The following is a 25,675-nucleotide window of genomic DNA, read 5'->3' as shown; positions in this document are numbered from 1 at the left end:
TGCAGTGAGTCCAAAATAAATGGAAAATACAGCGTTGCCAACGATTCCATATTTCCAACAAAAATGTAACTTCGGCAATTTCTCGGTCATTCGCTTGATGATTGGAAGCCATGGCACCATTGCAATGCAATTTTTAAATTACAGTAAAAATTCCGTCATATCAAAGCAAATTTAGTTAGAAGTAGCCCTCATTGCTTTGAAAGGTTCTATTGAAATATTAAACCATTTATACAGTAGGCCTACCTATGAACGAACGAGCAAATTATAGTATAGTTCTATTATCATAATTTTTTCATACTATTCTGTATTAGCCTCTGTTTTTATTTTATTTGGTTATTTCACGACGCTGTATCAACATCTAGGTTATTTAGCGTCTGAATGAAATGAAGGTGATAATGCTGGTGAAATGAGTCCAGGGTCCAGCACCGAAAGTTACCCAGCATTTGCTCGTATTGGGTTGAGGGAAAACCCCGGAAAAAACCTCAACCAAGTAACTTTCCCCAACCGGGGCACCTGGTTTCGCGGCCAGACGCGCTGACCGTTACTCCACAGGTGTGGACTAGCCTCTGTTACTGTTACAAATATTGTGTCAAGAAAATAAATCTGTGTTATTCTTTATCATTAGGCAGTCTGCTATGGCAGAAAGAATGTTAAAACTATCTCTAAATCATACCAAGAAAACCACCATAATGTATATAAATTTGATAAAAATAACGTTTACAGTGCTCATTTAAAAACTTGCTTTTAGCAGTTATGAATAAAGTTCAAACAGTTTGACATTAGCATAATATTGAACATATTTTACCTTCTTTTTAAAGATTGTGTTAACAGTATTTTAATCATTGTAGTCATCCACAGTGACTCCTCCCATAACGTATGATCCTTTGACCTCCTCTTGTGATACCAATTCAGCTGAACTGCATTCCTGGGTTCCTCTTTCGCTTATCAATGTAGCAGTCATGGCTGCACTTTTTTCCTCACTTCAATTCACATCTGACATACAGAAGAGTATATTTTGAGTTTCATATTATTAGCTACGTAATTTAGTTCAGTTTCTATCAGAATCACTATTAAAATCACGTTCAAGTTCGACAACATCTTTATTACCAGAACATTCACAATATTTTCCTTTAAGGATCTTAAGTATTAGCTGGGGAAAAGCGAAATAAAATTTGTTCGATAATATCAAGATTCTCAAGAAGCTACTGCTTGAAATTCAATGATAAGTTTTACAATGAATCTGATGCATTTGTCCCTTATTCTCTGATGTCTTTTTTTTAATGGTTTTTTGTAACTCCTGCAAAACTATTCTATGAGAGTTCATAATTATGTAGACTACTGTACTGTACCCGAGCACGAGCATATGCTCATTTCGGGTATCTATTCCTATGTATTCATTTCAAATGTAAATTGTAAATAAATTTGAATTTGAATATTCAGTTACACTCCTTAAATAAGCACTGTTCGAGTTTAGGTTTTACAATATGTAATTCCTTACTAGGGATCACAATTTTTGCACAAGATCAGGTCACCTACATGTTTTCTGGGACTGTTTACTTTCACACTCAATTTTCTTCTTAACTTTCTGTACCTTGCAAAAAATACGTTTTAAAAATATTAAACATAGTTTTTGCTTATCTTCGAACATTTCGTGAAAAATTTTAGCTGTGTAGGAGCGGTTTTTAAGTTCTTCGTTGCTGTGATTGCTCCTTTGCAAAGTGCGAGGAAACTAATTTATAAGCAACTTTACTTTTAGCTCATTGTAATGGAGAAACTTAACTCAGTATCCCAATCAGTTGGAGAAAAAGTACAGTACCTACCCGAAAAAACTAGAAAATGTTCTCCAGAAGAATCCTGAACTTACCGATCTCAGTGCAGCAGCAAATGTTTTGTTGAGGTAGTGTAACAAAATGGAAAATTACGACTTTCTAGTACAAACAATAATATTATTATTACAAAACCAAAGAACGTCCCGAGACATCAGTAAAGGTTTAGTGTTCACTTTCTGCCCCAAGCTTGTGCTAAGAGATAAGAAGTACCTATAAATTGTCTCTCGAAAATCTGAAGAACTTAATTGTTGTGTATTACAAGTGCAATTTTGAAAATGTATGTGGTTAAAATGAATCATGTAAATTTAAACAATAAAATAATCTTTGAGGTTTCGATAATCTTCTGTAACTTACTGTAGTTCCATTCAATAGAAACAGATAGGAAAAACATAACGGTATATTTAAAGGTCATTTCTAAAGCAAACAGTTTTGAAAGACACTTGATACTAAACTAATAACAGTAGTTATAACAGATATTTATTAATTTTGAATAAGAAGTGATGGCAGGTAATTTTAGATATGTTTTTTGAGTACACTTTCCATTTTTAGAACCTGTTTCATAGTTTTGTTGAACTATAATAGGCACTTACAATCTAATTCTAGATCAGAGGCCTAGTCATTTGTATGTTAATTTGAAGAAAAAATTAAAAGTATTTAATAAATTAATTAATAGATACTAATCGGCGATGTAAGCAATGGAGGGGAAAAGGAACTGGCCAACCTACCCCATTATCTCCTGGTCTAGTTTCCACATAAGTGATACTCTGTTGGTATCACTTGTGAGGTTCAGACCAGTTTTCGGACAATTGACTAATCAACAACACTTTTTGGAACACCATAATTAATTTGTGATTCTTGTTACTGGGCTCTGGTTTCTCACTGAAATTACAAAGAAAGTTAAATCCTCAAAATTACCCTCTTTTATTTTATAATGCTTTGCTAGAAGCAACTTTTCTATATGCCAAATGTTATTGCCATGAAGTGACGATGAGTGATAAAAAGAAAAAGTTAGCTGTTTCATCAAATGTCTTTTAAGTGGCTAGTCTATGAGACAATGGATAATTGCATAATTGAAAGCTGGGAGTAGTGGTCACAGCAAAGCTAATGGCTCAAATGGCACAAAGAAGTCACCTCCTTAATACCTCCAAAACAAGAGAAAATTTAATCGACATGTATTATGTAAAATTATAAATCATAAAGGAAAACTTTCTTCACAGAAACCTTGATAGAGACTTAAATATTGTCTAGAATTTATATTTTGTTTAGTCAACTGTCCGAAGACAGGTACGGTATGAACCTCTTAAGTAGAGACCGGATTTTAAAGGGAAAATTTTTAATAAAAAAAAAGGACGGGGGGGGGGAGGAGGAAGGGAAAGGTATAGCCATAAAAAAAAGGACTTTAAAAAGGACTATATTACTCCCCAAAACACACTTGAGCACATTCATGGATATACATGGCATACACAATCTTACATTTATCTTTTCACAACATAAGGAAAGTGTTGTATTTGATATCGTCAAAAACCAGAAATTATTCCAGAAATCCCACGTAAATCTGCAGTAGCCAAATTCAGACTGCTTACAGAACACGATTATTTGGCCAAACACTTGAATAAAATAGGAATTTACACAAATCCATATTGCCCTCTATGCAACAAAGAAGAAGAAATGACTGAAGATCATCTACAAACCTGTGAAGTTATACCTGATGGATCCACCACAGAGAAATATTGGAGAGCAAGAACGCTAATGGCTTCGTTGCCAAAGCCCGGCATTAGATAACAACAACAACATATAGTCAAAAAAGGACTTCAAAAAGGACAATGTTACTCCCTCAAAAGAGTGCTATTTAAATTGAAAACACACTTCAGCACATTCATGGATACACATAGCAAACACAAACTTATATTTGTCGCTTCACAACATAAGGAAAGTGTTGCATTTGATCACATTTAACATATCAATATGTTTCAATGATTTTGCCTCTTTGAATGCAGAATGTCTTTATAAACAGAAAATGACCACTCAACATCAACTGAAACCAGAGGTGAAAATTTTCTTTTTATCCTGAACTCTAAATCAGCACACTTTATTAGTTTTTCAATGTCTGGAATCAGAAGAAGAACGATATTTATTTTCGCTTGCTCAGGAAGTTATAGGCCTATCAGAAAAAAATATAGGAAAATTATCTAAATGTTTGCGATATTATGTCAAAGAGGGACCAAAATAAGAGACGTTTTTAAAAAAGGGGAAAAAGGGGAATATGGACTAAAAAAGGAAGGGGAAAAAAAAAAGGGAAGTCAAAATCACATAATTTGTACCTCTTGATTACACAATTTTTAACACTATATCAGTTCGGAATATGTATTATGTCTTTCTCGTGTTAAATTCTATCATACCTGGTTAACATGTTCTGGTCTGCTATTGACATTAAACATGTTAACCAGGTACGATTGAATTTAACACGAGAAAGACATAATACATATTTCACATAATTTGGTCGGTGGAAGATAGTTTTGAACATTGTAATTAATTATTTCATGTTTCGTGATGAAATAAAAAAAAATGGGATTCCCTTTAAAATCCAGTCTCTACATCAGTAAGACATCACTCAGGAGGCAACTTAGCCAGGATATAGTGGGGTAAGGTGATCAGTTCCTTTCCTTTTCCATTGCATACATCACTCACTAGTAACATAATGCACTAACCAGACTTCAGATGCATACAAACAATTGAGTAGCTTAATATCAAAGACGGACATCTGTCGTCTCCATAGTTTTGATCTAGAGGCAATTTTTTAATTCACAGTGTTCTTTGTAATATTTAACACAATTTATTTTATAAATGTAGTGTTAGAGTTTGCATATGGTTTCACTATAACTGGAAAGAGCATGAAAAATTGTATAAAAAACCACAGCTATCTAAACTTCGATTGAGGTCAGATGTCCGTCTTTGATATTAAGCTACTCAATTGTTCTTCCTCTGACACATATAATCAAGCGAGATGTACTGCCCGATATATCAACCAGAATCATCAGAGTTATAATAACTAATGATTAGTTTTATTAAACAAATCTATGATGTCAGCTGGTCCATACCATTAATGAGAAGTCACAAAAGTTTGCAGAAACAAGAAGTCTTCAATCAAGTTTCAGAGAGATAGCCCTGTGTTCGATGCTAAGCTACACTGACTACACATATTATGCTTTGTAACTACCAAACCAGCAAAGGGCAGGAAGAGTATGTATAGATGTTACATAGATAGAATGCTAACAGGAGGAGGAAATAGGAATTGAGCAGAGAACAATACATTGAGCACAAGGATAAGGTTCACTGCAAAATATGCTTTCCCTTTCACCTCACGAAATGAGTATCACAGCTAATGAACACTTAAAATAATACACAACACTATGTCATACCAATGAGAAGTAATAATTCAAATAATATACAATAACACTATATTATACCAATAACAATAAGTAATAAACATTTAAAATAATACATAACAACACTATGTTGTACCAAACTACATATACACGAGTAAACCATAAGAAAAACAAAATATCTGGGGGTTGGGGGAAGGTTCCGTCCTTCAAGCCAAACAAACACAACCCACTTGAACTAAAACCCCACATCCTAAAGGTTGCCTCGCAGTAAACTTCAATTCCTCCTTGCTCCTGTTCATGTTCGGGATATATCCACTCAATTTCCGGAAAGATAAAATAACAAATCTGTTTCTAAAGATTAAGAGTTTCTGGTCAAGAACTTTTTCTGTTTCTCCCATTTTATACAGTGAAAAGACCCAAAGGTTGGCACAGTATTCCGAGGCTTATTGTACATTATCACTCCTTTATGTGGGAATGGTTCTTTTGAGTGTAAATAGTTGCTTTCTTGTAGACACAGTAACCCTGTTATGCAGTGCCATTTCTCGATTCAGACATGTAGGAGCAAGGTCCAATGATGTGCAATTTTACTTCCCTGAGAGTAAACGTGGCTTGACCAACTTGCTCCATGTCTGACAGCTCTAAGGTAGGTGGCTTTGTTTATTCGCTATATTAACTACCCTTATATATGAGAGCATAAAGGGTACAAATTTACAAACTTCTATCTACTTATGGTATGTCACAACAGTTATTAGATTGTAACTATGTCAGACAGTCTTACAATAGAATGGACTGAGGAAAGAGATGTGATAAAGTACCATCAGAAAAAATAGGATGTGTCCCACTCAAATTCATCGTGATTTTGGGGGGACGTGCAGCATCATATGAAAGCCAAATGGTGATGCTGTGAGTTTAACTGTGATACAGAATCGTGAGAAGACCACGATGCTTATGGTGCGCCAGTGACTGCACCCATGCAAGAAATAGTTGATAAAAAGGTGGCCTGGGTTCGATTCCCGGTCGGGGCAAGTTACCTGGTTGAGGTTTTTTCCGGGGTTTTCCCTCAACCCAATATGAGCAAATGCTGGGTAACTTTCGGTGTCCCAGACCCCAGACTCATTTCAGCGGCATTACCACCTTCATCTCATTCAGACGCTAAATAACATAAGATGTTAATAAAGCGTCGTAAAATAACCTTACTTACTTTCTAGCTTTTAAGGAACCCGGAGGTTCATTGCCACCCTCACATAAGCCCGCCATTGGTCCCTATCCTGAGCAAGATTAATCCAGTCTCTATCATCATATCCCACCTCCCTCAAATCCATTTTAATATTATCTTCCCATCTACGTCTCGGCCTTCCCAAAGGTCTTTTGGCATCTGGCCTCCCAACTAACACTCTATATGCATTTCTGGATTCGCCCATATGTGCTCATGTCCTGCCCATCTCAAACGTCTGGATTTAATGTTCCTAATTATGTCAGGTGAAGAATACAATGCGTGCAGTTCTGTGTTGTGTAACTTTCTCCATTCTCCTGTAACTTCATCCCTCTTAGCCCCAAATATTTTCCTAAGAACCTTATTCTGAAACACCTTTAATCTCTGTTCCTCTCTCTAAGTGAGAATCCAAGTTTCACAACCATACAGAACAACAGGTAATATAACTGTTTTATAAATTCTAACTTTCAGATTTTTTTACAGAAGACTAGATGACAAAAGCTTCTCAACTGAATAATAACAGGCATTTCCCATATTTATTCTGCGTTTAATTTCCTCCCGAGTATCATTTATGTTTGTTACTGTTGCTCTAAGATATTTGAATTTTTCCACCTCTTCGAAGGATAAATCTCCAATTTTTATAGTTCCGTAAAATAACCTAAAAAAAAATTGATAAAATTCACGATCTCGTGACGCAAGACGAACAAGTGCCATGAAGCAAATTAGTGGAGAAACAAACTCATCTTGCAGTACAGTGCACAGTATTTTTACTGAACAAATAGTACTGAAAACATTACCACCAAGATGGGTGCTGCGATATTAACTTTCACTCAGAAACAACAGAATTTGATTGACAGGTTTATAACCATACATGAAAAGAGATCAAACTGCAAAATATGGAGTGCAAGCATGAAAGTTCTTCACCTCTGCAAATTCAACACACAGCCAATTGCAGGCAAAGTTATGACCCCAGTGTTTTTGGGATGCTAAACAAATGATCATGTTCGATTATTTTCCAAAGGTAAGTACAATCATAGCAACTTATTATGCAAATTTAGTATCAAAATTATGAAAGTAAAAAAGAAAGTGCTGTGGAAAGTTGACCAAGAGAGTTCTCTTTCACCAGAACAACATATCTGGTGACACCAGCAGCATTGCTATGGCTGCTACAGTAGTTGGTTATTTTGCGACACTATTAACATCTCAGGTTATTTAGCGTCTGCATGAAATGAAGATGATAATGCCAATGAAATGACTCCAGAGTCCAGCATTTGCTCATATTGGGTTGAGGGAAAACCCTCAACAAGGTAACTTATATATATATATATATATATATATATATATATATATATATATTATAACCCGAGTCACCTGGTTTCGCAGCCAGACGCACTAACCGTTGTGTAGATATGACTGCTATACCAATGCAGGATTCGAATTGTAGAACTTCGATTCTACTCCCGGATCTAGCTCCAAGAGACTCAGACTATTTCCAAAATTCGAACAATTCATGTGTGGAAAAATATTTTCTACGAATAAGGTGAGGGAAGGTGTAAATAAGTGTTTCGTAGAACTTAAGAAAATCTCTCCCAGCAGACCACACAGATGTTGGAGAAATGATGGGACAAGTGTATCAACCTATAGGGAAAATATGTTGAAAAATAAGATAACCAATTTTCTACTCCTTAAGAAGCAAGTCAGAGACACAGTAAATTGATCAACACACGTAGATACCATAACCATTATTCCAACCTTAAACCAGCTACAATATTACATCCAGCCTCACCATTTTGTGTACAGTAGTCGCAAAAAAAAAAAAAAAAAAAAAAACCCCGACCGACCCTTGTAGCTGATTTCAGAGCCTTGTTCACTCAGAGCACGATACACTGGTAACTAAGACTTTCGTGGTTCGAATCCTGCCTGGGAAGGAAACTCTATTTTGTTCCTTATTCAAATTTATTCCCAATACTTTTCGATTGCAGCGATATTTTACTACTTAATTAACTTATTATTCCCAGAACAGAATTTTACCAGCAATCGAAAAGTATCGGGAATAAATTTGAATAAGGAACAAAAAAAAGTTTCCTTCCCAGGCAGGATTCGAACCACGAAAGTCTTAGTTACCAGTCTATCGTGCTCTGGAGTGAACAGGGCTCTGAAATCAGGTAGAAGGGTCGGTCCAGTTTTTTTGCCACTACTGTATATAATATTAAAATAGAGATGATGGTTGGAGATGGTAGATTTTGGCAACCTACAATTAAAAATGTAGCAATTCGTATTGTTTTGATATGGGACCTCAATGTGTTAACATGTGCATTTTCTACATTTTTCATTTAAAATCTTTAAAAATAATGAATAAATAAAGGAACACATAAAATTACAGTGAAATTGCGATTATGAAGAAACATGGCAAAAGATATGATGTGAATCCAGACCCATCTTGTTACTCAATCACAATCACTCACTGTGATATAAATCTTGTTTGTGAGTGAACACTGACCCCAAACAGATCGTGTAGGCAGCCAATATTCTACCACCAGTATAAGACAGATTAGTTGAAAATTCGAAATAACGGTACAGAGAATAAAGGGTATCAGGTAGGTCATATTTCTATGCTATTCATACTGTAAAAGTCAACAAAACAGGGTGACCAAACTATTTGAAAAAAGTGTCGGACCCTATATGTGGCCGGTCATTTAGGTATGTTCTATTTTTTTACAAAAAAAAAAATGTACCAGTATCATAAAATGTAATATCGGCACAATTTCGCGGAAACACGTACATATCGTATTTTGTATTCAATTTCGCATTTTATCGAGGATTAAATTTACAGTATTGGTAATATACTTTTAAACATGTTGTTGTTGTTTTCTAATGCCAGGCATTTCACAATAAAGTCATTTGACCTCTTGCACTCCAATATTTTTCAAAGATATTATCATGGCCAGCCACTGAAGCACAGATTTTGAGGTGTTCCGAATCCATTTCTTGGTTTGAGTTGCACAATGGGCAGTTAGGGGACTGATATATTCCAATTCTATGCAGGTGTTTGGCCAAACAATCATGGCCTGTTGCCAATCTAAATGCAGCTACAGACGATTTTCGTGGTACATCGGAAATTAACTGTGGATTTTGATGCAGAGAGTTCCATTTTTCCCCTTGAGATTGTGTTACCAAATTTTGTTTGTTGAAGTCTAAGTATGTAGATTCAATAAATCTCTTCACAGAGTAATACGTAGATTTAGTAACAGGTCTGTAAGTAGCAGTGCTGCCCTTCTTTGCTAAAGCATCCGCATTCTCGTTTCCCAGGATTCCACAATGGGATGGTATCCATTGGAATACAATTCTTTTATTGAGTGATATTAATTGAGAGAGCATTTTAGTTTTTTCTGCTGTTTGAGATGAAGGTTTGTGTTTAGAGACTAATGATAGAATAGCTGCATTGGAGTCTGACAATATAACTGCATTTTTAAATTTATTGATGTGGCATAGAAGATTCCTGAGACTTTCACTTATTGCAATGATTTCACCATGAAAACTTATTGTTCCATATCCAAGAGATCTATAAAGTGAGAAGAGACAGCACGTAACATCTGCACCGGCACCTTGTTCTCTGGAGATCAAGGATCCATCGGTGTATAAATGAAGCCAGTTTTGTGGAGGGTACCTAATATTAATTCATACTGTAAAAGTCAACAAAAAAGGGTGACCAAACTATTTGAAAAAAGTGACGGACCCTATATGTGGCCGGACATTTAGGTATGTTATATTTTTACAAAAAAAAATAAAAAAAAAAACAAACAAAAATGTACTGGTATCATAAAATGTAATTTCGGCACAATTTCGCGGAAACACGTACATATCGTATTTTGCACTCAATTGCGCTTTTTATCGAGGATTAAATTACCAGTACTGGTAATATATTTTTAAACATAAAATTACTTATCTTGACAGCATTGGGGCACATTTCACATTTATCGTGATAGCAAAAATCTACCATCCCTAATGATGTTACACAATGGAGGGAAACGGGAGAAACACAAAAAAAAGTAATAAAACACATTGGCTTTAGACATCACAAATACGATTTCGCCATTACCGGGATTTGATCCCATACTGTAACCCCATGGATAAATATATAATAGGATGCGAAACTGCGGTCAGCACCATGTGGCCGCAGGGGCTGAATTAAGATGATCAGCGCCCAACGTCGAAGGTGGTGAACATTAGAACTACATGTTGGGTACATTACCCAGAGTTCTCTATTTATCCATTTGGGATATTGCTGGAGAGTCGAGGTGACGAGATGGCAGACAGAAACTTGCTAATAAGTGAAAATAAAGTGATACGTGTGTGTGTTAAACAGTGATGTTTATGGAAGTTGTAAAATTAGTGTTGTTGAATGTATTGTAAAATAATAGTAATATAATAAATTGAACTATCTAAGTAGTTCTTGCAAACTTTTCCATTGCGCTGTACAAAAAATACCCAAAGAATACAATCCCAATTATCTAACCTTTTGCTTTATTTTTTTTTTTTTTGTCTGTGTTATGTTTTATGTTTTATTTAACGATGCTTGCAACTGCAGAGGTTATATCAGCGTCTCTGGATGTGCCGGAATTTTGTCCCGCAGGATTTTTGTCTATGTCTGGTTATATTTTAATTGGGTAGTGTAAAATAGATCGTATCTTTTATCTTCCTGTTGGCTCTGGTAACAATTTTCAGTAGATGATGCTGTGAGGAATAAAACTGTAAATGTTTTATTTTACATTAGGTTAGTTTTGAATATCGATGAGGGTGGGAGGGAATACTTTCTGCACAGTTTATCATTTTCGTCACCAGGTGCGCTGCTAAATGCTTGGAGTAATTACTCTTTTCGCTACTTGGTGCGCTGCTAGACGTAATAACGCCCCTCCCCTCCAACAGATGGTAGCAAGGTCAATTTCTACAACAGCGCCTCTAGTATGTGTTACGGGAAACTCAATAAGTTTCGCATCCTATTATATATATTCATCCATGGTAACCCAGTGCTCTATACGAGTAAACTGAGCTATCAAGGCAGCCCGTTGAAAGCCTTTGTACAGAACTACAATCACACAGACAAAAAAATGAATTACATTCTTTCAAACCATTTCGTTAACTGCGTGCTTCACGACAACTATCGCACTTATGGAGGGCTGCGGCCCAGCATCAACACATGTATGTGATCTGTAATATTGTAAACGCCCAAAAAATTTACCACACCTGTTACATTTGAAGGGCTTCTCCCCCGTGTGAATTCGTCTGTGTTCTTTCAAGCTATTGGCCCTTGTGAACACTTTATCACACATGTTGCATTTGAAGGGCTTCTCCCCAGTGTGAATTCGGAGGTGTTCCTTCAAAGTACTTGCGTGGTTAAAGTTCTTACCACAAAAGTAGCATTTGAAGGGCTTCTCCCCTGTGTGAGTAAGTTTGTGTTCTTTCAAAGTAGAACCCCGTGCAAAGACTTTATCACAAATGGTACATTTGAAGGGCTTCTCCCCTGTGTGGGTGCGGACATGTTCTCTCAAGGTACTTTGGTGCCTAAAATTATTACCACAGATATCGCATTTGTAGGGCTTTTCATTCATGTGAATTAATATGTGATAATGTAAACTCTTTTTACACACGAATTTCTGACAACACATATCGCATTTATAGATATTATCTTCATCATGGACTCTCACGTGACGTTTAAGATCAGCATTTTTAAGGAAAGACTTCCTACATATTTCACACTCTACGAGTTTCTCCCCCGAATGGATGCGTTGATGAAGTTTTAGATAAAACATTCGTGCAAAGGTCTTCATACAAATGTCACATTTGAAGGGTTTAAGTCCTTTGTGAGTTGACATATGATTTCGAAGTTCATCAATATGTTCAAAATTCATATCACAGATTTTGCATCGGTGGAGACTTAAGTCTGTGTGAGTTGGTAAGTGTAGTTGAAGATGAAGCCATGTTGAAAAATTTTCCTCACAAATGTTGCATTTGAAGAACTTACATTGCGACTGAACATGTCTGGGTTGCTTTTTCTGGTATTCTGACGGTGAGTGCTCTGTCACGGTCATCTGGACTGTTTGATCAACTCCTAATTCAGAATCTTGATCCTTTGTCACACCTGCTTCATGTTGTAGTAGGGACCGACCAAGTACATGAACCTCTTCTTTCCTCACATCTTCATAAAGATGCTGCTTTATGGGCCTGTAAATTCACAGACCTGGTGTCACAAATGAAATATACAATAACAGTACACGAGAGAGGTGCAGCCCTCACGTAATGTTACATTATTGAATTATTTTTATAAAATTATTAATATATATTATTATAATGTACCGAAGTACATATGATATTTCCATGCAGATATTCTGCGTCATTATACGATGACGTGATTTAAGACAGCGCTTATTCCGTCGGATCCCGGCCAAATAGTCACTCATTACGAGTGCACCTCAGCACATGTGTGGACTTCGGTCCTAGGTTCATAGATATCTATGACGTAGTGCAGAGGGCGGCCACTAGAGGGAACCCAAGAGTTGGAACTTAAAACTGAGACGATTCTTCTGACGCCGGGGTGGAATCCGGTGTGGCTTAGTGGATAAAGCGTCAGCACGTAGAGCTGAAAATCCGGGTTCAAATCCCGGCGCCAGAGAGAATTTTTCTCCATTCCATTACTCTTTCATCGTAAAATTATTAATGTTATTAGAAAGAAGATATTCAGGGATCAAGGGAGGGAAGAAACTTTTGAATCCATCTTAATGTCCACACCTGTGGAGTAAGAGTCAGCGCGTCTGGCCGCGAAACCAGGTGGCCCGGGTTCGAATCCCGGTCGGGGCAAGTTACTTGGTTGAGGTTTTTTTCCGGGGTTTTCCCTCAACCCAATACGAGCAAATGCTGGGTAACTTTCGGTGCTGACCCCGGACTCATTTCACTGGCATTATCACCTTCATTTCATTCAAACGCTAAATAACCTAGATGTTGATACAGCGTCTTAAAATAACCCAATATAATAATCCATCTTAATTATCAATGCTTACAGTGCATGCAACAAAATAAATTAATTTTTCAGATGGCAATTATTCTTAAAAGTAAATGTTTTAATCCTGTGGTTCCAAGACAAAATGTGACATGCGAATTTTTGACAATAATTACATTTTACGATATGTTGTGCATCCAAACAGTAGGCGTATCTTGTTTTTTTTTTTTTGTGGCAAAAAATGAAATGCATAATTTCTACTTCCCTCTCTAACCCATTGTTATGAAACATGATTACTGGTGTTGAAACCTGAAATGGTCCCTCCTGGAAAACTGCAAAAAAGGACATAATATATTTTGCCTTGAAGCTACAGAATTCTAGGTAAGAGTATTAAAAATTGAATTTTTTAATACAATATGGTGTGAGAAGTACTTTTAACACTTGTGCGGGAATTATTTTTAACACTGACTTTGAACTCTTTACATTAGTTGGCAATTGTTTTCCAACAAATGGCACATAGCAGCAGTCACAAGGGATTAACAAAGCAGTGCAAACAGTGGCAGGCCTACTTTAAAAAATGACTATTTTTGGTTAAGGAACATACACAATGTCTATTACAAGGCTATAGCCAAAAGTAAGCAGATATTCTTTTAATATAGCACTGCCATGCGGAAATGTTAAGCCATACTGTTGTATTATTTTCTTCCTGTGGCACAAGTTACGATATTATTGGATTATATACACAGTTGGTAATTGAATCTGTGACAATAATGGACCACTCGTAGACGAATGGGACAAATGTATGCCAATTATTCATTGCAACAATTCGCAATAATGCTCAAACAACAAAATTAAGAAGGGAAAGACAAAGATGGAACCTTATATGTCTCACTCAAGATTCTAGTTCAAATCACTATAGCACTTACTCAGAAGTGAACAGAATGTATAACATAAAAACCAAAAACCCGTATGTATAAATTCAAAAGGCAGGAAACGTGGAAATCTCTAAATATAGTGTTGCAGAATTAATATTCTCAAAGCAATTTCAGACATCTGTGGCACTGTTTACAAGCATCAGAAGAAAATGTAACTATACAAAATTGAAACCTTCCACTCTAATACAATATATATATATATATATATATATATATATATATATATATATATATATATATAAAACATACCCAACTATAAATTCTGTAGATTTAAAAAGAATTGTAATTACATGTCATAAACTTATGAACAGGTCATAGTTAAGGAACGGAAAAGAAACTATCACTTACTTGGAGGAATTATAATAGTGCAAAGAAATAAGTAATTCCATATGAAGGGTACACGGAAAAAACGATCAAGGTCCATCAAATATCGAAATTGAGTTAATAATACGATGAAAGAGTACTGGAACGGAGGAAAATTCTCTCCGGCGCCGGGATTTGAACCCGGGTTTTCAGCTCTACGTGCTGATGCTTTATCCACTAAGCCACACCGGATACCACCCTGGCGTCAGACAGAATCGTCTCAGATTGAGCTCCAACTCTTGGGTTCCCTCTAGTGGCCACCCTCTGCACTACGTCATCATATGATGACGCAAAATATATGCATGGAAATAACATATGTACTTCGGTAAATTAAAATAATATATATATATATATATATATATGAGTTAATAATGCTATCTTATAGTGGAAAGAAAGTACTATCATGTGGCCTAGCTAGTAATAAGAAATCATTGTTCTTGACATTCCACTACGTCAATTTCTATTAAATAAACACATAACAAAGTATTAAGTGCTTAAACTTTAAAATTCTTTTTTCTCGAAACTTTCTAAAATGGACCTTGATCGTTATTCCCGTGTACCCTTCATATATTTTGTAAAGTGATTCTGGCATGACTTGATGAAAACTTTGTTCATTTCAAATGCCATGCCAGTGCAAGTAGGATGGTTCTGGCTTAATGTCATCTCCACTCCATACTTGATACAAGTGCAGCTGAAACTTGTTTCTGAATATTTCTAATATAATTTTCTCATTAAAAATAGTTTTTTATGATCTGATAAATATTCCTACAGGCGGCCGGGTAGCTCAGTTGGTAGAGCAGCTGGCTACGGACTGAAAGGTCCGGGGTTCGATCCCAGGTGGTGACAGGATTTTTTCTCGTTGCCAAACTTTCAGAACGGCCCCGAGGTTCACTCAGCCTCCTATAAAATTGAGTACCGGGTCTTTCCCGGGGGTAAAAGGCGGTCAGAGCGTGGTGCCGACCACACCACCTCATTCTAGTGCCGAGGTCATGGAAAGCATGGGGCTCTACCTCCATGCCCCCCAAGTGCCTTCATGGCATGTTACGGGGATACCTTTACCTTTTTACCTTTTACTGATGACAATTGGTGTAATCACTATGTACAGACCAACAAAATTATTGCTTCAATTTGATGTATCGACACTGATTCTTTGCTTAAACTTAATTTTCTCATCACATCAAGGTGAAACTCTTCACAGTTTCTGCAGTTCTCTATGTAAGTAGATATTGTCCATGTGAAGAGTTGCTAAGAAAATATTTAGGAGCTATTGTTGTTGTTGTTCGGTCAACTGTCTGAAGACACATTTGACCCTCAACGGTAACACCAATAAGGCATCACTCATAAGACAACTAGGCCAGGAGATAATAGGGTAGGGTGGCCAGTTCCTTTCCCCTCTTTAGGAGCTATATCGTCTTGGTAAAAGTGACCAAGTCACAGTCCAAGGCTTCCAAGCATTATGAAAATTTAAGACATAATTTTATATTAAAAACTATTAATATAGCACATTTACCTTCAAAATAACTTATTACTAACATCAAAAGAAGTACAGTTATCTTTGGATTGATCATTAAACCTTTAAATGCCTTTTTCCAACAGTTTTGCATTTTGGACTTGGTCACTTTTACCAATAAACCGATGATATGTATTAATAACTAAAATAATGGTTCAATTGGAATGGACGTCTTCTGAAAAAAGTTTCAGCTATATTTTTAATATAATATATATATTTAATATAATACAAAATTCTTGGGAGTATGGATTGACTCGAATTTGTCCTGGACTCAACATGTAAGCTTTCTCTCTGGAAAACTGTGCAAATTATGTTATGCTTTTAGAATTCTTACGAAAAGCATATCTCTTCCAACTATGAAAGTAGTCTATTATGTCCATGTACATTCCATTCTTTCATATGGTGTAATGCTTTGGGGCATGTCCTCTGAAGCTATAAAAATATTTAAACTTCAAAAGAAAATAATAAAAATAATAAAACAAGTTCCTATATGCACTCCAAGCAAAGAAATTTTTCAAGAATTAAATATTTTACCACTCCCCTGCATCTACATCCTAGAAACTGTTTGCTTTATACATAAGAATCTTAACTATTTTAAAAGGAACTCTGAAACTCACAACCATAACATAAGAACTGCCAACAATTTGCATATAAACTGTCATACTATTACCAAAAGTCTTAACAGTACTATTCATACAGATATCTTATTATATAACAAGATACAAGGGGATATTAAACATTTAAATTATGAAGGTTTCAAAACCAGGGTAAAAACTATTCTGCTCCAGTCCATGCCGTTCAAAATCACTGATTTCTTGCATTAAAGCTATAAAGCAAAATACCTACCTTCATTACTGTTGCACATAATGTTTTCTCCAAACAATATTAATAATAATGTAGGACTATCTTGTTTTTACCTAATCTCTGTTAATTTATTTATTTAATGTAAACGGAAAATGTATTATATATCTTGTTATTTATTGTGTCTTTTGGTAGTTTTACTATTCTTTGGAAAACTTAAGAGTGTTAAAATTAAATTCATACTGGAAATCAATTAAATTCATACTAGAAATCTTATTTGTGTGTGCATGTGTGTGTCTGTGTATGTATTTTTTGCATTTGAATTTTTTGTTTGTATCTAATGACGAACCTATAATCTGTAATGGATTGTACAGGGAATGAATAAATACAATACAATACAATATGTATAGAGAGTGTGGTGGGATATATGAATGAGCACTAATTCACTAAATCCCAAGCCCATATGCCTGCACCATCACTGATGTTAAGTCACACAAAAAATTACTATGAACGAAATATAAAAAAATATGAATGAAGAAATTTGTCACACTAAGTTCCCAGAAAAAAACTATCAATCTATATAAAAAAATTCTCAATAACAACATGTCTTCCCTTTAAAGTTGAAAATGTAATTTCTACCTTGCAACTGTAGAAAGAAAGACAAGATATCATGTTCTACTATTCTCACCTGACAGTCAAGTCATCATCCTCCTTTGGAAAATCTGACAAGGTCTCCGGTTTAAATTCAGCCATATTACATGATTCTCCCTGAGGAAAAAAAACATCACCACTATACAGTAAATGGCAAAGAAGGAAATGACTCAAGTTCCATAACAGAGACAACAGCATACAAAAATCCGATACCGAACTACAACCGGAACATCTCCAAACAATTTCAGACAGTGAATATAAAGCATACCAAGTATCAGAGGGAACCATCCTCACATTTTCTCAATGCCTCAATTAGTGTTTGATCAAGAATCTACATTTAATTGTATGCAGTTTTTAAATACCAATAGTTGTTACTGAAACACTTGATTAAGTAAAACCACTTTGTCAATTTCACATTTCATAGGTAGTTATTCATTGCATTGATTCCTGGATCACTACAAAAATAATGTAAGAATATTTATGATTGTGTAATAGTAATTTTCATAATGTCTGTTACAAATTGTGCAATGAGGAGTACAGAAGAATATTAGAAGCCTAAAGGGGTATGTTTACAGAAAAGGTTGAAAAATACTGCTCTACCTTAAGATAAATGAACATAATATAACATAATACTGACAATAATCAATCTTGTAAATAGCAAATCAACATATAAGAATAGAGTTGAACTTTGTTATAACCTCGTCCACAGTATCATATATTCTGTGGTACCAATACCAATTAAATCTTCGCGAGACGTGTTTTTGTCTTACTAAATATGACATAAGTAAATGCATTTATCTCGCATATGATATCATTTCCATTCATTTTTAATGTAATTTCCACGAACCAAATTATTTTAAGATTTCAAAATGCATTTATTTTTTAGAAGTATCATCTAAGCATTCACACAAGTTCCCCATCTCCGCCCACCCTTTATAGTACGTGATGACATATTGTATCTCAACAGAACCTGCACATTTCAGTCACGGAAGTCCAGTAGACTTTGAGAGAGACAAGACAAGACTACAAAAGGGAAGATACATCAAATATTCATATGTATGACGTCTCGCCCACCTCATTGAATATTACACGACTAATATGAATTAGTCTATTGTATTATTACTATAAAATACGAGAAAAATTCGTACCAGCACCAGGAATCGAACCCAGGACCTCTCAGTTCTGCGCTCTGAGCACTCTTACATACTGAGCCATGCCGGGACACGATCCACAGAGCCGGCTGAACCCCTCTCGTAATGCTATTTTATGGTCTTACAGCCTGCACTTGTGACGATACACATCATATATGCAGGAGCGCATATTTTAAATGGCTTTGTGGCCATATTCAACGGCGCCGTGGATCGTATCCCAGCATGGCTCAGTTAGTAAGAGTGCTCAGCGCGCAGAGCTGAGAGGTCCTGGGTTCGATTGCCGGTGCCGGTACGAATTTTTCTCGTATTTAATAGTAATAAAAGGGAAGATGTTTGGTATCAAAGATAAAGTGAAAGTGATACGAAAAATAAAAAAGGTAACAAAGAAAGACGATATGTGTAGTAAATTTTATCTGATTAATTCTACAGTCCAAACTATGTGAAGGAAAAAAAAAGCAGGAATACATTTCTCTGGAGTATTTCGAATTAATGGATTGTGACAAAAAAAAAAAGACGTGACATCAAAACTGCATCAATTCCCTACCTATCTTGACTGTACTATACATCTCGGTTAGAACACTAGTTTATAACGTAATTTTCCGGCTGTCTTATTCTGTAAGTGTAAGATATAAATACTGTGACAGCCGATCGCACGTCCCACAGGGGGTGGAGCATGCATGGAGGGATCGGGCGATACGACAAATGAAGCTGCGCGCGCATCTGCTTCCTGGGACATGTGCTGTGGCGTAGAGAGAAGAGGAGAGAAGAGCGACCACAGGAGAGAGAGGAGAAATCCAGAGAATTCAAGAGTGCCATCTCTGAACATCCGTGGAAATTTCTAGCATCCTACATTCTCGTAGCAATGGTTTGGTTATAAATTACGACACGCGAGTGAACTTGAGTAGTGTTGTTGTAGTCGTTGGACAGCAAGCCAGCCAGTCTTGTGTAGCAGTGAAGCCAGCTTCGAGACCGGAGTTCGACTTGAGTGTGTCCGCAGCTGTATGAGCGTCCGAAGTCCTGAGTTTGAGTGCAGTGGACCGCAGTTGGGGGACCTGAGTTCAAAGTTCAGTGGACTGTCTCTGAAGGTCTGGGGTTCGAGATACTGTGAACTCGAGTGACTTAGCTAGTAGAACTAGCCAAGACAAACGAACTGTGAACTGACAGTTCTGTTTCGTAAATAGTGCTTTGTGAACATTAGTTAAGATTAACAGTACATTGTTGTTCTCAATAATTCAAGTAAATTGTCATTGTCGTCTGTGGAGTGCAATAACGAATACTGTGTTACTGTGTGGAGTGGAAATCCCATTGTTGACGGAAGTGTTTACGTTCAATTATCGAAAGTAACTATTGTTGAAATAATAAAATTACATTCTCGTTTTGTAAAAAAGTTACAATACAATGGAAGTCATATAGAGATCAACACGACTTACCTCCACTTCAAATTTTAACACTGGAGATGAAATGGGATCTTCCATTTCCTCAAACTTCATATCTGAAATGTGATCATAGCTTAGGTCGTAAGGTTCGTCCTTGATTTCATCCACGTCCACTTCTAAGAAATTCCCATCCTGTGCATCAGATATCATAGATGAGCTATCGTTATTTGTTACACAATTTATTTTCCAAGGAAACAAATTCCTTGTTTATCTTGGATATTTAGACAAATACATAACATGTACTCACTTACCAAAAACAAAGGCTTTCTCTCCTCTTCACTTCTGTTATCATTTTGTGGACCCAATGGGTCAATATCTGGTTCTGTTTTAATCACATCCATTACAACTGAGAAGCAAATAAGAGCTTCGATTATTTGCCTGTATGTAATACCTCTCAAAACTTGAAATGACCTTTACAATCATGACAAGCAAATTTTCTACGGAAGATTACGAGATTAAATAACAAATAACCGTAGGTTTCAATGGCACATGAAGCACCTTCCTTCATTAAAAAAAGTGGCATTGCTTCACACCAACGGACAACTCTAGAAGTGGCTACTATACTGGTGAAAATAATAATAATAATAATAATAATAATAATAATAATAATTAAATAATAAAAATAATAATAATAATGTTTTATTTTCGCTGGCAGAGTTAAGGCCATAAGGCTTTCTCTTCCACTCAACCAGCCTTAATCAATACAATACATATTTAAATTACAAATATTTACACTACACTTAAAAGGTTCTCCAGCAATATTCTTCAGTTAAGTTTTAAAGACTAGTAGACTACATATTTATTTAAATATAGATAAACCTATAAGGTAAAGTAGTAACTTAATTTATGAGCTAATTTAATTAAATCAATTATAATTAATTTAAGATTTGAGATAGCTAGTAAAATGATGAAAATTAATTTAATATAAGCTTACTGGGACTATGTTACAGGGAGAGAAAAGAAATATATACATATAAATCTAAAATATATTTCTATAATGGGAATATTAATGTAATTGCCATTAGATGATTTGTAAATCTATTTAGAGAAATTAATGATAATAATAAGAATGGACAGATGTTAGTTTCACTATAAGTAACAAATATTAATCAGCAATTAATCTGTTAAGTAAGAATTTATGTAATTTTGACCTAAATGAAGTTATTGTCCAACAATCCCTTACATCACTCGGAAGCGAGTTCCAATTTCTAGCAACTGAAACTGTATAAGATGAAGAATATAAAGATGTCTTGTGGTAGGAGATAATGAGTACATTGTTATGATGAGATCTTGTACTTATCTGATGATATGCAGATAAATTTTGAAATAATTACCACTATCTGACATATGACAATACTCATCCAATATCACGTAATATTATTGGTGTACCATTAATTACTTTTTAAATACGAGTACCATTTAATATTGTATTTTTAATTCTTCCTTCCCTTTCTTCAGACTTCTCTTTAAAGATATTAAAAACTATTGCGCAATAATAAATTCACTCCAAGTTAACACGAGGTACAAAGCTTATTAATAGGAATATTCTCATATTTCTGTATCCCGTCGTACTTTCTTTTATTTTAGTAGGTTATTTTACGACGCTTGATCAACATTTTAGGTTATGAAAGTGATAATGCCAGTGAAATGAGTACGGTGTCCAGCACCGAAAGTTACCCAGCATTTTCTCATATTGGGTTGAGGGAAAACCCTGGAAAAAACCTCAACCAGGTAACTTGCCCCAACCGGGAATCGAACCCGGGTCATTTGGTTTTGCGGCCATACACGCTAACTGTTCCTCCACAGGTGTGGACTCCCGTCGTACTTATTCTATGCATTTTCAAATGGTCCATTCAAAATGGAGTTCGTCACTGTTATTTGTTCATAATGATTATCTCCGATATAATTCTTGTGCATTTTATTATTTATATTATCAAAAAAACAATGCTTGAAAACTCAAAACTTCATCATTATTTATTACCAAACATCGAAATTTATGCAAACAATACTGCACAAAATAAGCATGCAAAAAAAAAAAATGTTAAAAGCATGCAAAAATATATTCAAAATAAGCAAAATCAATTCATTGAAACCGAAACACTACATGCAAATTAGGTAAAATTATATATGTATACCAATGTTCAATAAAAGTATATTTATAGTTCAAATTGTAATAGGTAACAAGGATTTTTTTGCAAGTTCTCAGGAGTCAGTTTGTCTCTTGTCTATAAGTAACAGTTTGTAGGCAGAAAACATGCGTTCAATGGTGCATGAAGTCAGTGGTGCATATTTGAAGTCAGACACATGTTTTACAGTATCAGGGATGGTTGTCTGATCTTTTAAGACGCTGGTGGTTCCTCAGTCTGTCTACTAAATGAGGATTTTAAAATTTCCTGCACTTGTACAGATTTGTTGCCAGAAACTTTAGCTCCCTCATGTTTCATTGTCTCGCAATGCTGCATAAGTTGGTACTTCTCATCACATGAGAGCTGATAAAGCATTAGAAATCATTGGCATTACTTTATTGTTAGTGAAAAGTATAAAAATTTTAGATTATTCAAAAATTAAAACTTTTATTTCTTCAAACTCAAGTCACAATTACACAGTTTGCAGAGTACAACAGTCCCGTTCATAGTGAAACATTATCATGTTTAATTCATTTCTTGAAATAATAAGATTTACTCTTCTCAATCTCAACAACGCCAAAAGTTAACTTTATTGGTGGATGAAACAAATCAGAGTCAGAGGTGAGATAACCGCATGCACTTGCGGCCAACTATGTAACTATAAGAATTTGTGAGTTGTCGCCTGACCTTCAGAATGTGTGCGAATGGGAAGCAATGAGGAACCGCGAGTATATCTTTCACTGAAAACAAAACTGTATTTTATGTAGAATCTAAGCCAAAATATGCAAAATTTAGGCAAAACCAAGCATGCATATGCAAAGATGAACTGCATACTAAATTACTGCGAAATATGCAAATATGTATATTTATTTTCCTACAATTCTAATCCTTTACCTTTAAAATAGGCGTCACCTCGATTGTACACAAATATGACCTTCCAATAAAACATGCATTTGCATAAACTTCCGATGTCTGCTTATTACACATTAAAAATTGATATTTCACCTTCATGATATTTTAAAAGGGACTCACATCTGCAAACTTCTATCACAACCGACTTCAATTATGGCACTATAGGAAGGATATAAAGTTCTTCAGAGATTTTCTGTGTTATCAGTGGCGAAGCTCTTAAGAGGCTTTTGAGGCTTAGCCTAAAAAAAAAAAAATTGAGTTATTATATCTAGTAACAGTGTAAGTTCGTAATAACGATGTATCGCAACACTTGGTTTCACTCGGATTCTTCTATATATTAAATTCACTGCAAGAGGTTTGTGGCAAAAGCCACATAGCAACATACGACGGCCTAGCTCACAGGCAGTGGCACTTGAAAAGCTTGAGGGGAGGCCGGGGTATCGATTCACTATGACTCGGTAGTAGGATGCGGGGCTAGCCCCAACTGTGATATAATACTTCGCACTATGTTGGTGTTATGTGACTGCGCTGCATTAAGTGTTAGTTTAATCCAAAGTGCATATGCGTGTGTGTTGCATACTAATTTTGTGTAAAATAGCTCATACTGAGAGAACATTGAGGTCATTATTTGCAGAATTAAAAGATAAACCGTTTTCAAATTGGACGTATGAAACAAAATCAGCTTCACAAAGATAGGAGAGCAACACTACATTTACTACATATTAAAATAACAGATATAGGAAGACAAAATAGAAAATTTCAATTTTCATGGTATAAGAAATATCCTTGGCTAACAAGGCTCTGAGGTTATATCTATATTCTGTTTGGGGATGAAAATGAGTGGTCATCATCCTCTGGTAGGGCCAGAGCCACAAAAAATTTTGATAGAAAAGCCGAGAAACATCTGCTATATAAGAAGATAAAAGGTAAGCAGATTTTTTCAACCTACTCAGTATTTAAACCTCAATTTTCCACTGTGTGTTAAAGGATAATACGAATGGAACATACTGTAAAAATAAACATAAAAGCATTCCATCACTTCTAGAAATTATCCTTGAATGCCTCGAAGAAGATACAGAATAAAAGTCCTATTCCAATTATTATACAAGTGTGTAATAATAATATTATAATATGGTTAGAGTAATAAAATATTGTCTCGAATGTTAAATAACTTATATGGACGAATCGCACCTTTTATTTTAAGTCTTTTCTTCTCTGCAAACCAACACAGATTGCAATAATTTTTACCCTCCTAGATCATACAGGTCAATATCTGGTTCTGTTTTAATCGGATCCATTACAACTGAGAAGCAAATAAGAGCTTCGATTATTTGCCTGTAAGTAAAACCTCTCAAAACTTGAAATGACCTTCACAATCATGACAAGCAAATTTTCTACGCAAGATTACTTGGGTCTTTAGACAAAGAAGAGGTCAGAAGTCAATTTTTTTTTTTTTGGGGGGGGGAGAGGGGGGGAAATCAGAATCATTTTTTATTGTCCCAAATAATTATTTGTAATTTTATTCTTTCAATTACTTAATATGTTTTATGTGTGAAACTATTTTATTGTCATTCTATCATTCTCTAAAATATATTTTAAATTGTTGTAATAATAAAAGGAATATCGCACAATTTGCACGTTTCCTTTGTTCAGTTTTTGCAGAAGATTGTTAATGAACTGTTCCTTTTTTTGCACCACAATAGATAGTATCAGTCACAATTCAACCCACATAGTTTGCACTTGCACCTGTCTTCCAGGTCGTGGTATTTCTCTGTCTGGGATATCCGAATGGTTGAATCTATGTACCGTGAATCTAGTCACTGCAAGTCATAGCTCGTATCTGGCTTATGGCCATTCCTTGTAAATCATTGCGTCTGTGGAGAAGAAATCCGGCCATATCTCGTTTCTTCTTGTTGACTTCTTGAAGTAGTTCCCTGTAGCCTTCGGTAGATGGCAGCAGAAGTTCATCATGGAGTTCTATGAAGAATTGTTCCTTTGCTAGCGTTTTTATATTATGAACTTGTCGACACAGCACAGTAAAGTTAGTCTATTTATTGAAAAGGATCATTTACAAAAAAACTCAGTTTAAGATTTCACTTTAAAATTATTATGTAACTTCTATGCATTTCTATCTGATCTGTCAATTGTTGGCAGCCCGCGATCGCATGGAGCCGTTAATGTATGTTTGCAATAAATTTATATATACTTACTTACTTACGGCTTTTAGAGAACCCAGAAGTTCATTGCAGCCCTCACATATGCCCGCCATCGGTCCCTATCCTGAACAAAATTAATCCAGTCTCTACTATCATATCCCACTTCCCTCAAATCCATTTTAATATTATTCTTCCATCTACATCTTGGCCTC

At 35.4% G+C, this 25,675-nt stretch overlaps 1 protein-coding gene across 3 annotated transcripts; it reads right to left on the bottom strand.

The window, feature by feature from the left end:
* Positions 1 to 811: 811 nt before the first annotated feature.
* LOC138715244 (zinc finger protein 534-like) lies at positions 812 to 25,565 on the bottom strand. Of its 3 annotated transcripts, none has more exons than XM_069847977.1 (5): positions 24,499 to 24,721; positions 20,521 to 20,615; positions 20,264 to 20,401; positions 17,720 to 17,799; positions 812 to 993 (listed from the first exon to the last, which is right to left on the bottom strand). In XM_069847977.1, exons 2-5 carry the CDS (start codon positions 20,608 to 20,610, stop codon positions 978 to 980), a joined length of 324 nt encoding a protein of 107 aa, XP_069704078.1. In that variant the 5' UTR covers positions 20,611 to 20,615; positions 24,499 to 24,721; the 3' UTR covers positions 812 to 977. The 3 variants fall into 3 exon arrangements, with proteins under 3 accessions (XP_069704078.1, XP_069704060.1, XP_069704070.1); XM_069847959.1 differs by lacking the exon at positions 812 to 993 and adding an exon at positions 11,064 to 12,650 and having other exon boundaries at positions 24,499 to 25,565; XM_069847969.1 differs by lacking the exons at positions 812 to 993; positions 24,499 to 24,721 and adding exons at positions 11,064 to 12,650; positions 23,428 to 24,428.
* Between the last annotated feature and the right edge of the window lie 110 nt (positions 25,566 to 25,675).

Source organism: Periplaneta americana, chromosome 2 (assembly GCF_040183065.1).
Source record: "Periplaneta americana isolate PAMFEO1 chromosome 2, P.americana_PAMFEO1_priV1, whole genome shotgun sequence".
Lineage (NCBI taxonomy): Eukaryota > Metazoa > Arthropoda > Insecta > Blattodea > Blattidae > Periplaneta > Periplaneta americana.
This window is presented reverse-complemented; position numbering and strand designations above follow the sequence as displayed.

Coding starts and splice junctions, on each gene's coding strand:
- LOC138715244 (XM_069847959.1), bottom strand. CDS start 20,610: ATGGATGTGATTAAAACAGAACCAGATATTGACCCATTGGGTCCACAA. Junction 20,402..20,520: donor AGAGAAAGCCTTTGTTTTTG/GTAAGTGAGTAC, acceptor TCTGATGCACAG/GATGGGAATTTCTTAGAAGT. Junction 12,651..17,719: donor GATGATGACTTGACTGTCAG/GTGAGAATAGTA, acceptor GTGAATTTACAG/GCCCATAAAGCAGCATCTTT.